General features: G+C 38.2%; 1 protein-coding gene across 1 annotated transcript; it reads right to left on the reverse strand.

Moving 5' to 3' along the window:
* Positions 1-2,126: 2,126 nt before the first annotated feature.
* On the reverse strand, positions 2,127-8,065 carry LOC134049445 (cytochrome P450 7A1). Its single transcript, XM_062501897.1, has 6 exons — positions 7,986-8,065; positions 6,510-6,750; positions 5,550-6,163; positions 4,096-4,226; positions 2,994-3,169; positions 2,127-2,426 (listed from the first exon to the last, which is right to left on the reverse strand). Exons 1-6 carry the CDS (start codon positions 8,063-8,065, stop codon positions 2,127-2,129), a joined length of 1,542 nt encoding a protein of 513 aa, XP_062357881.1.
* Positions 8,066-15,949: the final 7,884 nt, after the last annotated feature.

The following is a 15,949-nucleotide window of genomic DNA, read 5'->3' on the forward strand; positions in this document are numbered from 1 at the left end:
TGAGTCTAAACAATGACTGCTATGATGTATGTGATTTTTGACACCCCAGCTTGCAAGCCATTTGACCACGTTCACAATCTACCTCACCAATCTTCCATTATTCTCCCACACTTGGGAAGCTGAAAGTCAGATCAGCTCGAGGAGCTACTGAATACTTCAATTTCTCATCGACCAAAGGAGCTGATAAAAAACCATTAAACCACAGCCAGAAAAGTCTGGAGCAGTCAGTTTGAAGGAGACAATGAGATGTAAAAGAGGCTTAATTTTTGAAGGAACCTAGAATTACTTTACCAGTTGTCTTACTTTTTTTCCTGCTGTTGTAATTCCATGTTGAATTCCTTTTCATCAAGGAAGTGTATTTTGCTTAAAACATTGTATAGCCTTGCCGCCCTCAAAAGCTTCTGCTTCAAGAAGGATTTATTTAAGAAAGAAGGAGCTGATACTCTAATGATAGTAACATGTGCCAGGGTGCGTGTCAGGCTTGCATTCAATCTCCAAATTAGCTTACATTGAATATGCTATAATTTATATAAATATAGCAAAATATAATTGGCAGAAGTTTGAAAACAAGCTGTACTGGATACTACCCTTAGCAAGAGAACCAAAGTTATAATGCAACACCCCCTTGCATTATACATAATTGTTTAATATTATACAGGGTGCAACAAAATGGTGTTCTCTGTTCTCCTTTGAAAATGAAAAAAGATTAAATAAAATTACAAAGACAACACACAGGTAATAAATGTGTGTTACACGCAAAATAGAGTGTTATGCACGCACTGTATAATATTTTTATTATCCTTTGAATATTTAGCACAGTGGATAGTGAGAAAAAAGATAATATCTATCAGCTAGGCTGGATAGCTTGCCAGAATGTGAAATTTGAAGATATCAAATAGTCCTGTATCTCATCTTCTCTCACAAGGCTTACTTGTGAGTTAAGGACAAAAGGTCAGACCATAAGTCCTTGGAAAAAAAAAACAGGATAAAAACAATATTTTAAGTCCATTTGTTCTTTTCATCAATAAATGATAAGAAAGTTCTCTCTTTCAGCCCAAAGAAATTTCGTTTAAAAATGGACTTTTTGTGACATACATACATCTGTCATTTGCAGCAGAGAAGAACAGGGATGTTAGAGAGAACCAAATTATATTAACCCTGAAACAACTGGTCTTATGGACATGCCACAACTGAAAATAAAATGTGTGGGCATGCTACTACCCATGGTAATTTTAGTGGAATTAGACTAGGAAGACCTAAGGAGGCTTATGGAAATATGCAGTTTAGGCAATGAGGCCAAATGCAGCCAGAACCACTGGTGAATATGTGGTAGATATTTATTTATTTATTGGTGCTTGAGTTGGCTAGTTTTAAACTGGTTTGGGTGGCTTTGGATGAGTACATAAACCTTTGATAATGTTAAGAGGTTAAAACAACAAACAGTCTAGAGATGCACTTGGTTCAGCCAATATAATTTATTTTAACAGAGTTAGCACTTTCTAAAAATAAGTATCTTATAAAGAATATATTACAAGTTTTGCAGTTTCACTTGAACGTGAACATTTCTGTAGGGTTTTTTTCATGTCTTCTTCTAGTTTTTCATAAAACCATAAATGCAATTCCCCAGGAAACTCTCCCCTCCCCACTGTGAATCTGCCTTTATACAATAAAAACTTTATTTCACCTGTGAGGAGACCCACCCCCCACCCAACATTTCAATTATAGAAACATTTCAATTATATATTTTAACTGTAGTACAATTTTGAAATTATTATGATTTAGCTCATTAAATTCTACCTGTGGGAAAGTATTTGCTGACCAAAAAAAAAGCAGCTTCTGTACATACACAATAGCAAATCTTAACATGCCTTTCAAAATGGTTGGTTAAAAGGGAGACATTCGCATCAAAAGAGAGCATTAAACTCACTGCATGCTGGTACCACACTGGTGCAAATTTTTCATTAAAATGGTGAACATCTTCATACAGATTTTCCCCCAAGACTTGAAGTATTTCATTTGCATATATACATAAAATGTATATAAAGTATATGTTATACAGTGTATTTAGTACTGTTAGTCTATAAAGTGTATTTATGTACTACTAGTACATAGTGCAAAACACATATTCATAAGCATTTCAGCCTGTACCTGAAATCAACATCATTGGATGGCTGCAAAATACCCAGTCCTGCACGGGATTGATCTAGAGAGGGACATTTCACATTACTGTCCACAAGCTCTATCTCAAAATATGACAAAATCAGAGCCAAAAATTGTTTGATCTCATGGACAGCAAATAACCTGCCTGGGCACTTTGCCATGCCTGTCCCAAAAGGCATGTAGTAATGTTTCAGCTTCCGACCGTTGCGGTAGAAGTCGGTCTTCTCCTCTCCCTTCTCGTTCAGAAAGCGATCGTATTTAAATGTCTGCAATTAAACACACAAAAGAGTTCCTTGATAGTGGAATACCTCCAAAAATCAGACAAAGCTGCTAAGACACAAAACCAGGCTGGGAAAGAAATGCCTCCAGCAATAACTTTGTACAGTTCTACTAGCCCCCTTGGTGGATCCCAGGTTCTTTGCTGATAATTCTCCTTTTCCTTCCTGACCTATAAAAATAAGGATTGTAACCTGCATTCCTGTCATACAGCAAAAGAGGAACTGGAAGAATTTTCTGTACCTTCGGGAAACTACTATCCTTAACCCTCTTCAAAGACCTCATAATGGTCATCTTCCCTCACTGAGGAAGGCAGTAAGTAGGAGGCTGTCTGGGGCTGGTAGCACAGCTTTTGGTTATACTAAAATATGTTTTGTAGATAGTGCTTGCACTGCCTCTATTCTTTTTCTTTCCTATTATCACATCATCAGGTGTCAAAATGGACTTCCTGTACAACAGAAAACCAGCCATGGGGTATCCCAATAAATGCTTTATCTAGAGGCCTGTTAACTTCTGCCAGAACACCAAGTTTAATGCAATTTGAAAAAAGTACTTACCAAGGGATCAGCATAGATTTCTGGATCAAAATGCAGCAGCTGAGGATAAAGAGCTACAATATCATCTTTGCGAATGTTGTAAAAGTCGTTCTCTAAGTGCAAAGTGAAATCCTCCTTGGCCACTCGGAAAGTCATGGATGCACTCGAGAGCCTCATGGCCTCCTTGATGATGCTGTCTGTTGGAGAGGAAAATGAATGATTGCCATGGAAACAGCGTGCTCACATACTGAGGTCATGGATATTGAACTATTTCAGAGCCATTATCAAACCCTAAATTTATTAGAAGAAATATTTTAATATCTTCTAAATGCCTAAGAAAGTGTCTTTCTCATTTCTTTTTAGTGCTTTTATCCGCTCTGCAGATACCACTGAGAAGATAATCTTATTTCCCCCAAAAACACTTATAGTTGATGAAACAGAATGTTCGAAAGTGAGATGTATTTTCACTCTGAGATAAAGACCAAACTAGTGAAAACTGAAAACATAACAAGAAAAAGAAACAGTGCAGTGAGCAAAATTTTCTGACGCTTTAAGAGGTCCTGTATAGAAACCCATACTCAGAAAAAAAAGTAATATGGGGATTTTTTGTTTCAATATTAGCTGACTTTTTAAAAAAGTAACAGTAGTTAAAAGGCAACATTATAAAAACTCTCTGTAACTTCTGAAAAAATTGCTTATAATTTGAAAAATATTAAGAGAAAATAGAAGCAATGGTTTTAGAAAACATTGCTTCACATGATAAGAATAGGGATTTAAGTTTTGGCAGCACCTTTTTATTTGATTTAAAGACATAACCAAAAAAATATTGTTCAGAAATATCCATGAGTCTATGTTATGTAGCAGTTTAGGATTTTTGAGACCTGGAGTTTTTGAGACATGGAATTACCCATGAAAAAAGTGCTTTTCATGTGAATTTTGGTAATCTCAGTACCACCTGGGACATTGGGAAACTTGGTTGTGTTGGCTGTTGCTGTGGAACATATAGTTTCCTGTTCTACTGTTTCTTTGCTAATTCCATAGGAATTCCATAGCAAGCATTTATATGGTAACAAATAGAAGACCATGGAAATTGTAGCGTGATTTCTGCATTAAATAACCATACCTAATATTGGCATATTATCCAGCTGTTTTCGGTTCAAAGAAATGTGTTTGCCATCTAAGCTGATACGCTCTTCCGCGCTTTCCAAAACATTTTGTACTTCTTTGGTAGCAGTTATCATTGCTTCTGGACTCCTAAGATCAAAAGAACAAAAGTATAACATAATTTTAAATTTAAAAATTATTTAGGAGGGTGTTTTGCTGTTAACTTTCCACCTGACTAAAATTTATTTTGTTGGTTGACAAGTACAACCTTTTAAAATGAAAATGTTGCAGCAAAATGCTGCAGTTCCACTTTTGCATGTCTTGGCAAAGGTATGATAACCTGAAAGGAAAGAAAAAAAAAAAGGAACACCAGGTATTTGATTTTGTCTACAATGACAAGTGGGATAGAACTGATGTGCGTAATTCAGGTAATAAACAGTATTGTCACTAAAAAGCAGTGCCAAGAATAAGAAAAAAAACAGCCATTTGTAGATTAGGAAATAGCCCCACTGCATCTAGAAAGTTTAGGAGAAGTATTATAGATCAGTTTTATAACATCATTTATTCTGGCTGATGTGACAATATTCTGTCTAGCTGAAAAGAATCTTCCTAATATAAGAGCCCACATAGTACCCTTCACCATCTAGCCTTTCTTTCAGACATGGAATATATGAACTATGGTGAAATAAAAGAGGCTTCAAGAGTGTACTGATGAAAGCACAATCAGGGTGTTAAAAGACTCCAAGTCCAGAAAATCTAAGGCATATGCATTCTTGGAGCAAAATGTACTAAGTAACCTTAAAATTAGCAATCAGATATGATAAGTAAAAGCATTAGGAATTTAGACACATACTTCAGAGTTAGTTATGCTGAAGCAGATAATGTGCAAAGGCCCACTCTAAAATGGATATTTGATAGTATTATCTGAGCTGTGCACTTGTGTCACGAGTAACAAGCTCAGCAGGTGCAATCTACAGTAGAGCTTGATAATGGGATCTATCAACATATAAATTATTTTCTATTAAATATCTGTGAAAACAATAATGAAGTTAAACCTCATTTTGTCTGCTCTAGTGCGATGGTCTAAAAATGTCTAGTTATATTTGTAGCCTTTAATACAATTAATGTTTTGACTGCAGCTAGAACTTTTAATGTCATATCATATAGATTTACTCCAAAGCTTTCTTGACAAAGTGTAGCATTGCCCTGGAGTGCTGTTTCTTAATAATAATAATAATAATAAAAGCTTCTAAAGAATTGCTGTGTGCTACCACTACTTGTTCTCAGATGGGTAAAGGGCTTTTCTGTGGAAGTCCGGAACAACACAGCACTTCTGTTGCAAACAGTAAGTTTTTTATCACTGATGAGGTATCAAGCAATGGAATTGGACTGGTTTGATGAATGAATTTAATGAATTGTTTTCTGAAAGATAAATATTTTTCTTGTTTGGGAGCAAGAAGGATTGGGACTTACTTAAGAAGATAGAACAGGGTCCAAAAAGTGGCAGGAATGGTGTTTGCTTGAGAGGCCCAGAGCACTGCCACATGGGTCTTTGCTTTTTCCATGTCATCGAAGGTTGACAGGGTGTCATTCAGGAACATGCGGAGGGTCACAAGCTCAGAGAGGTTGTCCCTTTTCAAGAGGTTCTTGTGCAGGAGTGCCTCTCCCAGCTTCTCACGTGCGCTGTGGGCACTCTTGAAGAGGTGGATAGGCAGCCCTGCCACGAGGGCTGGGAAAATCTTATCAAATTCCTTGAAGTTTTCAAGGGCATTAAGGATATGTGCTCTCTCAGTTTCCTGCTTTAATGATAGGTTTTTGTCATTGTTTGAATTAAATGCTTTACCAAAAAGTGTTAAAAAGCCAGACTCGAACATCACTTGGCAACAGAAGGTATAAAGTCCTTCTGTCACCCAGGTATCAGACTGAAGCTTAGGTGCTCTTGACTGCAGCATGACATACTGTAGGTTTTCCATCATTGCTTCGATGAGGGCATCTAGGGCATTGCCTTGAAGGGTCCTAATGAAGGTCTGATGAAAATTTTCAGTGGTGTTTCCCTCTGCTGGGTCAATGCTACCATGCCCAAAAGCCTGTCACAAAATAAATTGTATGCATAAGTAAGGCCAGTCATTACCTTGATGATAAATACTAACAGAAACAAAAGCCAAAGTATAACTTCATAGCTTACTAGAGGGAAGGATAATAATGTAATAAAATAATGTACAGTCTTAGAATAATGCATAGTCTTAGAACAATCCAAATCAGTGCAATTTTCCTTTCCATTTAGGAAGAGGAAACAAAATACCGCAATATTTTAAACCAGTAGAAGTGCAAAAATGTGAAACCAGTCCTATTTCAAAGGCATAGTTATGTTTACATGGATTAACTGGGTATGTCAGCAGATACTTTCATGTTAGATATTAAAACCAGGAGTACCTTGGCAGAAGTAGCAAAATGGAACTTTTTCCAGTCCAAGTATTTTCCCTGGCGCATCAATGCATGGTATGAAAAAGGGTCAGTGAGGAAATGAATGTATTTCCCCGCTACATGGCAAGTGAAGATGTGGCCATGCTTCTTCTTCTTTTCTTTGAGGAATTCAAGGGGATTGGCACCAAACTGCAAGGCACAGCCCAGGTATGGAAGGAACCCATTTTCAAGTGGTGGCTCACCTTGCCTCCTACAAAACACAAACAAAAGTTCAGTTTAAAATTATGCATAAAGAACTCTACTCCAGGACTATCAGGTCTGAAAAATACTAATGTTAGGCTTTGTGTAATGTGAAAAAGAAAATGAAAAAAAAAAATCCCGAATAAGTTTATTACAAATAATTTTCTCCCCTTTAAGGGCTAAGCTCTGAAAGAAAGAACAACCATTAATAGACATAATAAAACACAGATTAATCATGTAATCTTTCTTTTCCCTGGATCAGATGTATATTTTTCACCTGTTCAAATAGAAAATTATTGCCATTAGCTAACATGTAGTTATGAATTTTCACATGAATAATAAATCCATCACATTGATATTGTCTGACACATTTTTGGGCCATTTTATATTCAATTTCTTTTGAATACCAAGCAAAGAAACTTTTTAATATAGAAAGGTTGTTATTATTGGCATATCCCATTAACGGACCAAATCTTTCTAAAAATATGAGAATTTTGCTATGATCCTCAGTAAGCATGAGAGCTAGTCTTTCAGACAAAGTGTAATCAAGCAAATGCTTAAATTAAGCAGATACTTAAAGTGAAGCATATGTTTAAAAGATTCTCTTTTTGAGAAGAAACAATGTGTAAGGACATTTTGACTGCTGAAGTAACTTTCATATAATATTTCAGCATTTACAGTAAATTAAGTCAATTATTTTCAACTTTTTAATTAAACTTTTTAAAATAAAACATGAAAAACTACTGCTGAAATTAAAAAATAAGAAGAGTTAAGCAAATTGTTGGCTCCTTATATGAATGTGTCAGTAGGATAAATGATTTTAAAGAATAGACATGGTATATAAATATTACCTGTATTGAATTGTGTTACTAGATATAATATAGAAATTTTTGTAAGCAGGTATTAAACTATAATTACATATAAGTAGGCTTTCGCTGTGATTACAACACAGGTGAAATTACAGCCCAGAACTTTAGGAAACCAGGACATACAAATTCATATTTTAATTATCTTGCTTTTGCATAGATTGGTATCTACAGCTACCTCTAGGCATCACTACTACACTATTATTGCAAAGCTTATACACAGAAATTTGATTGGAACATAAATCTCTCAAAAGACCAAACTACAGCATTGTCTATGCCATCCTGCATATGCTCTGACTACTGTTCTTTTAGTGGTATTTGGATACTTGACAGAAATAAAGGTCAGGTACACTGAGATGCTTTTACAAAAAGTCCTTACCTTCTCCTCCTCCCTAGAAGAAACCAAGACAAACAACAAAGTATCACTGCCATTCCCCAGATCCAGGATGCTAGGAACATGTCTGGTAATGCCCAAAAAAACTTCCGAGTGGAAAATGGGTAACTACCAGGAAGGCAGGAGAGGTGACTGAGAATGAAACAGAAGACAGGTCACAATTTATATACAGTGGATACACCACTGGATCTAATGGCACTAAGTCAACCTAGCAAGGTATTGATTAACCATTTCTGGAGAGAGCTTGTTCCCTCTCTGTTCTGTCACCTTTCTGCAGAGATCTTCACTGGATTGATGCAGACAGTTGCAGATCTGGCCTTGAGCTAATGCCACACAGCAGTTGCAGTTCCAAAGTAACCAAACAGCTGTAATAGTTGATAATTTGAAGGTTAGCCAGGTGTATTTTGATTAATCCTGCATATTTACCAATTGCAGTTTATAGTTCAAGTTTAGCAATATATGAAATGGTTACTGACCAGTGTCCAGGAGATTCAGGCTGCGCTTACTGGTGACTGCAGCCCGTGCTGCCCTTCAGCTGCCAGCCTGTTCCCCTCCCTTCTCCTTGTGGCCTGCCCTGGCTCTGGTGCCACTGCAAGAGGGAACGGCGGGGTTCAGCAGTTGGGCAAAGGGATGGCTGCGGAGGTGGACTTACTTCCTCTAACAACATTTGTCTGGAAGAATCGCCGTATGATTTCACAGAATCATACAGTGAATTGGAGAAGAAAAAGAAACAAGATCTAGACAAACACACTGGTTTGGGGTTTTTTTCATTGTCCTTGGACCACCCTTTATTTTCCCACTAAACTTTTTCTTCTTTCTATTGTGGACTTATGAGAACTCAAACTCTGGATTGTACCTAGACCTGGCATCAAGCCATCAAGGAGGCAGCTCAGTTATAATGATGTTTCAATAGTCATCCAAGGCCTAATATGTTTCTAAGAGAGAAACTGAAGGGTTTTTCAGACTCACTTTTGTGCCAGTTTTAGTTGGAGTCCCTATAGCTGTGTGATAAAACAATAAAGATTTGGACATCTCATTGTTGCAGTTGAACACTACACTGAAGGCATTGACACGAAATTCTGGCAGGTGGAAATATTGTCCTGGCTTCAAACCAGGGCAGGCAGCGAGGCATGGGGTAGCTGTGCACGTGCCATTCATTACATTTGAGTCAATTTTTGAGTTACTATATTGAAGAATTATACCTTATTTACACATCAGGGTTTACCCTCACTTAATCTTAAAATCACTTTTCGTGTCAGCTCCAGTCCTCCATCCCATTTTCATTTAAGCACAAGTGTTTCATTTATTTTCCTATAAAAACTTATTTTTCATCAGATGAATCTAGCTTGCTATTATATAATTGCTTTATAAAAACCTTGCTCTCCCATTTCCTGCTTGTTTGCATTATTGAAAAATTCAGTTCTGGGCGTCATCTTTGATTTCATCCTGTGATTTCTTCATCCTAAACAAGAATAATAATTTTATTATATTGGTGTCTAATTCTTTTTGCATGTGTTGTCCAAACAACACAGAAAAAGAAAGTCAGAAGTTACCATCAGTTTTGTGTCCAACAACAGGAATAGCATTTAACCAGCAACAGTTTCCTGTGTCCCCTCACCATATCATGTGTTGCACTAGGTACAGCTGCCAGTCACACTTGCCTTTTCCCTCCGTGCTTTGGGTTGTTGTGCTGCAATGTGATGGTAACATCATTTATAAATGGCATCCTGCTGCCAGCAAACAGCAGCAGTAACTTCTCTAAAGCTGCCCACCTCCTTTCACTTTCTTCTTTGTACGTATATAATAGTTCTAAAAGTATAACCAGGTGTAGGAGCTGCTTGGCAACTTACCAGAAAAAATTGCTTTTTCTCTCAGGAAAGTCTTAAATAGGTGAATCTACAGTCCCAAAGGCAGCCTGTATTACAACAGGCTGTAGCCTGTGACTTATGTCCTTGTGATAAAGGCAAGCAGGAGTCATCTGCCACAAATACTCCACCAAATTTAGCAGACGATAAATGTGAATCTCCTTCCATTTATATTAGTGGGCATCAGGCTTTCCTGATTTTTTCAGCAGCACCAGTAGAGTCCCCTGATGTTCTGGGTGTGGTATTTTTGTGTTCTTCAAACTATTTCCCACAGACAGAGCTCAGGCAGTTGCCAGCAGTCTGTACAGCAGGGATTAAAAGCCCCATGTGGTCCACTGATTGAGAGATAGCATGTTCTCTGCATTTGTTTGCTGTGTATGAGCTTGGCTGTCTTGCCCCAGCCCAAGAGGGTGACCCACAAGAAATATGGGTGCAGTCAGAAAAAACATACTGACCTGGCTCCATGAAGAAAGCCCCTTGTGTAAATGGTAAGAAGAATATTAATGTGAAAAACTGACACAACTTGGGCTCAAGACTCAACTCAGGCCAGTGACAGCATCAGGAATAAAGCACTGCATATGTTTGAATGTATAAGCCTTTGCCACTGCAGGTTTGAACATGGGTGTTCATCAAGAACTTGGCAACGCATCAAATAGTAGTAGTTAGAAAATGCAAAACCTTTTAAGAACTCTAATAGGACCTTTTGGTTAATGAACACTGAGCTAGAATCAGTTCAGAAAGAGCAGCTCAAGAGCACATGGATGCAGGCAAGAGCGTGTGCTGACATTTTACCCAGTACAGTACATTTAGCGCTGCTTCCAGCCCAGCCTGGCAGCCATGTCCTCACAAAGTCTGCTCGTGACTTCAGGACCAGGAATTGAGTCCAGACTGATGCATGGTTACATTGCACCACTTTCCCCCAAAGGCCACCAAGACACTTTTCCCCCAGATACACCCACTGGCTGTGGGCAGAGGCTGCCAAGGACACTCTAATCTATCACCTCTGCTCCAGCCCATGAAGTAAGTTGGGCTGTGGCCTCCATGGAACCAATACCCTTCCCATAAAACAAATAGGCCCAGCTCACTTCTGTGGTGATTCCTGAAGCCTAAGAGAAGCCTTAAGGCTTGTTTCTTCCTGCTGCTCCAAAACTGCTCACTATCTAAACCTGAGCTTCATCTCATACACTTTAGCTATATGGCTTTCATTAGTCACAGCCCACACATGGTATTTCAATTAATAGAAAATAATAGATAGACCAAGCTGAGGGGAGTAATTTTTTCCATGGTTACTGATGACTTCATAACTTGGGAGCACTGATGCACAGAAGGATGTGATGGACTTAGGGGAGGCTGCTGATTGCATTTGGCAGTAAATAGCAGATTTCCACACAGCTAACCCTAAAACTTGTTTATTCATAGGAAGTAAATAAGAGGTTCACACTATAAAGAAAGGATTGACTTTTTTTTCTTATGCATGTGTTGTGAGATCTGGGTTATTTTCTTTCATCAATAGACAAAACCCCTGAGACCACACAAACCAAGAAGTGGAAAGGCAGCCCTGCAGTTGACAGAACAGGAACAGGAAGACATGCTACAGCCAGAAGATGCAATTGCAGCTATGAAACATTTCTGAAGGTGTGAACTTGTAAAAGACATCTGAGAAAGCTGGAGCAATACAAAAGGAAAGCTTAAACAAGAAGTTGCACAGTGAAGCTGCTTGTAGCTCAGAACCTTTGCAGCCAGAAGATAGCTAATAAATAATTATATGTCACCACCTACTGGTAAACCTTCTTGCATGGCACTTATGTGTGGTGTTCTACAGCAACCACTGAACTCCTCGAGTCAATATTTTTTTCTTGCTTCTATACAAGAAAAATGGTATTTCTTCCATGTGCCTATGTATTTTCCTTTGTATTTACATCAAATATCACTTGAATGAAGATATGGAGATATGCTGGGTAAGATCACTGAGGTTTCTGGGGTCCAAGCTGAAAACCTGGCTCTTTTGGGATCACTGAAAACATTAAACAGAACAATAAATAAGGTTTTACTCCTCACCAGCCACAAGAATCATCTATTTTTGGAGAGGAATGATATCTGTCAGCACACAGGATCCTGTATTTTGAGGACAGTCCAGAAATTGAAGGTCCTTGTGCAGCAACAGTGTTGACTTGGCACAGCCATCATATGTCTGCAAAGGGAAAGGCATCAGCAATGCTCCAGGCACAGGGAAGAGAACACTGGCTGCCGTGTCCCCTCTCAACAACAGACCTGACACACCATGGCACAACATTGCCCAGCCTGCCTTCACAAACCAGCTGCTGTTACCAAGTGATCATGCCAGAAATGTAGTATCTTCCCCAGAGAGACTGCAAATCCAGATATAATTCCAACAGATCCCTACCTTTTCTCTAGTTTTCCTGGGTCAATGGAAATCTTGTGTACCTCAATTGTAATAGGCTATCTAAAAGAATATGAGCGAAATTATATTAAAAATGCTGTAAAGAATAATGTCATAGTTCAATTATTTAATGATCTACATGATCTAAAATAAATTCATGCTACTACAGTATCACTCCACAGGTCTATTTTAACAGCTGTAATGGTTGCTAAGAGGGCAGACTTTACCTATATTATACTCTGCCTTCTGCAGAATTTGTGAGTCATCTGACTTCAGGAAAACACCATGATCATATTTTCTTAAAAAAAAGAAAATTAAAAATATTTAAAAATAAACCACCATTTTTTTTTCTGTAGATCGTATGCGGATTGTAGAGGTACAACCCTTTTGTAATCTGATATCATTGTGATATATTTGACCCTGTCATTTTTTCATGATGAAGCACTCTACACAGACAATGCCTTGTATTTACATTAGGATAACCAATACTGATGGGCTATAAAATTAGACAGGCTTGGGAACTGGGTTTATTCGCATCCTGTTTCAGGACAATTGCCTCATAGCATTTAAATAACAGTAGGGACAGATATTTCCTCTAATGATCTAGTTAATATTTCCATATTTATCTCAGAGTATCCTCTGAATGTGCTTATATATCAGATAATGGACTTGATTTACTTGCACCATATCGGTTCATTTTCTCTCTGGGATTTTCTTCTCTAGGAATGTCAGTTGAAAAATTTGGTAACCTTCCTATCAGACCTGGGATTTACAATGCCACACTCTTCCCTTTAATATCAAGCATCAGAAAATAAATCTCAGTCAGAAATACCATCCTTTACTTGAATGAAAATATTTTAATTATATGTTTCATTCTGTCATGACCAGTTTCCTTAAAACTGAACTATTAAACTTATGACTAGAGTAAAAAATGGGAAAATTATGATTTATGAAAGTTACCTTTTTCTAAGTATTGCAGAAGACAAACTGTAAAGAGAGCAATTACAAAAGTGGAGACAAAAGAGAACTGATGTGGGAACCCAAGCAGGAAAAGGAAATGGCTGTAAAATAAATCAAGAGGAGTTATTACCACTCATCCAGTGCAGTGAATTGCATCTTCTTAAAGCAATTTTTTCTTTTTTTAAACTCTGGAGTTGAGCTGCATTGTATCATTTCATAACAAAACAGAAGCTTCTATATAATTCTGTTACACCTAAACATAAAAACACTTAACAGATAAATCAAATCTCAGATGTGATTACAAAAATTATGCAGCTCACTGCTAGCAAATAATTATCTGAAGAAAGGTAGTTAGGTAACAAGCCAGGAGAAGATTGCTGCATTCTGATTGTCTGGGTGAGCACTACAAGCTGTTCTGGGCTGGTCCAGCAGATGGAGCAGGGAATGTAACAGCAACTTCTGTCTCACTTTGCTTCTATTTGCTTTTCTTCTGCTGATGCTCCCTCCCTTCCTCCCTCCCTCCCTCTCTTTCTCCCTCCCTCCCTCCCTTCCTTCCTTCCTCCCTCCCTTCCTCCCTTCCTCTCTTTCTCCCTTCCTTCCTTCCTTCCTTCCTTCCTTCCTTCCTTCCTTCCTTCCTTCCTTCCTTCCTTCCTTCCTTCCTTCCTTCCTTCCTTCCTTCCTTCCTCCCTCCCTCCCTCCCTTCCTTCCTTCTTTCCCACCTCCCCCCCCTTTAAAGAGGTGCACTGCCCTATAGCTTACTAGTAGCTCTTTTGCTATCAGCCCTCCAGTATATACAGTACTTACAAGAAGTATGGAAAGGGACTTTTTGCACAAACATGTAGGGCTCAGATCAGCGGTACCAGTTTTAAAATGAAAGAAGGTAGATTTAGATTAGATACAAGGAAGAACAAAGTGCCCAAAGAGGCTGTGGACTCTTCATCCCTGGCAGCATTCAAGACCAGGGTGGATGGGACTCTGAGCAGCCCAGTGGAAGGTGTTCCTGCCCGTGGCCTCAGGGTTGGAACTAGATGTGCTTTAATGTACTAGATGTAAATTTCCAAGCCAAACTATTCTATGGCTATGTGATTCACTGCCTGAATTAGGCATCCATTAAGTGTAGCACTTACTTCATGTCCCCTCACAATTCACCCTACATCTGCATTTAGAAGCCATGGAGATTCAGTGGCACCTGTACCTATTTTGTAAGAAGGGTGGCATCTTAGGAACCCCTCTGTTGTTTACAGCTATTTCCATCTTCTCTATGCAAGTGCTGGTATCTCTCTGGTCCTGCAGTCTGGATTTGGGCCACTTTGGCAAACCTCACATCAGGTTGCTGTGGGGTTAGCTTTGTGTTCCTTGTGTTCTTGAAGTGATATCACCTGTGCAGGGTCAACATCCATTGCTCCAGTGTGAAAGGAAATCAGAAGGTCCACCATCTTACTGGCAAGATGGCATTCTGGATGGAGCCAGCTTGGCACCTGTAGTCACAGAGGGGAGTTTTTATCTAGGCTATGGCCAGTACAGGTCTAAGGGGAGACAGAGGATGATAGTTGTTGGAAACCACCAGCAACTTCCCCTTGATGATGATTTCAGCAGCTATTAGGATATTTTGGGATTGTAGAAGAGATTTCCCACAGAAGATTGGGGGAAATGGAGAAGCTGGATTAACAGTGCATCTGGAAAGGATCCAAAGCCTGAAAATGATGGAGGTCATCAGCACAGCTTTCTCTGAACAGTTTATCTCTGATTTCAGAATCTTATTACTTTTCTTTTGGACCTACACATGAACACAGGAATCATCCTCTAAGAGCATTCCTGGTGGATTTATGCCTAGGTATGGATAATTTTGCCAAGAATGGTTGTATATAGATATGGATATGTGAGCCTCACTGGACTGTGCAAAATGCAAAGAAGTACAAGTGTGGGGCACACAGTTATGCAATTGAGCCACATTGTACTCTTCCAAGTGAAAATACACATTCTTCTACTACTAGATTTCCTTAAAGTTTTTTTTTCCTATAGCTACATTCTATGTTTTATAATACAATATTGGGTGATACATGCCAAGATCGAAGAGTGAGTACCTTTCCGTACTGCAGAAGAAATCTGCCAGTCATCACTTCAATTCTTTTCTGTGATACATTTCTCTTCACAAACATACTTCTATGAGCCAAAGGTTTCCTCATTTTCTTTGTGGTTTTTTGTTTGTTTGTTTGTTTTGGTTTGTTTTTGGTTTTTTTTTTTTTTTTTTGAGAAGGAAAGCTGGCAGTGAACAATGTCTTCATTGTGCAAAAGAAGGGAAAAATAAGGCATGGTGTTGTAACAGACAAAATATGATACAAATTTCAAAGTGTAAGGCTGTTCAACTGTCCAGATTAGATTAAAAAAATATGAATATGGGACTAAATAAACTGTCCAAACCACAGCCCACTGGTTTTACATGTGAATCACCCTTCTGGCCTAAGAAAACCAAATCGCAACTGAATACAGATGGCTAATTTGGAAAAAAATGTATTGCTGTTTAACAAGTAATAACAATTTTCCACTACCAGATACTGGTATTTCCTCTACCAATATTGCATTTTACCTCTTTTTTTCTATATGTTTTCTATATTATTTTGACCTAAATAGGCAATGATCTGAGATCTACCTCTTACAGCATTGCTTTGCCATTGAAAAGACAAACTACAGGTAGAAAGACAAAAATTAAAACAGAAACATAC

Source organism: Cinclus cinclus, chromosome 1 (genome assembly GCF_963662255.1).
Source record: "Cinclus cinclus chromosome 1, bCinCin1.1, whole genome shotgun sequence".
Taxonomy (NCBI): Eukaryota; Metazoa; Chordata; class Aves; order Passeriformes; family Cinclidae; genus Cinclus; species Cinclus cinclus.

Excerpts from the sequence above, each read along its gene's own strand:
- LOC134049445 (XM_062501897.1), bottom strand. The coding sequence starts at position 8,065 with ATGTTCCTAGCATCCTGGATCTGGGGAATGGCAGTGATACTTTGTTGT. Across the intron at positions 4,227-5,549 it reads ACCCTGTTCTATCTTCTTAA|GAGTCCAGAAGCAATGATAA; the intron begins GTAAGTCCCAAT and ends TTTTGATCTTAG. Across the intron at positions 3,170-4,095 it reads GGATAATATGCCAATATTAG|ACAGCATCATCAAGGAGGCC; the intron begins GTATGGTTATTT and ends CCTCTCCAACAG.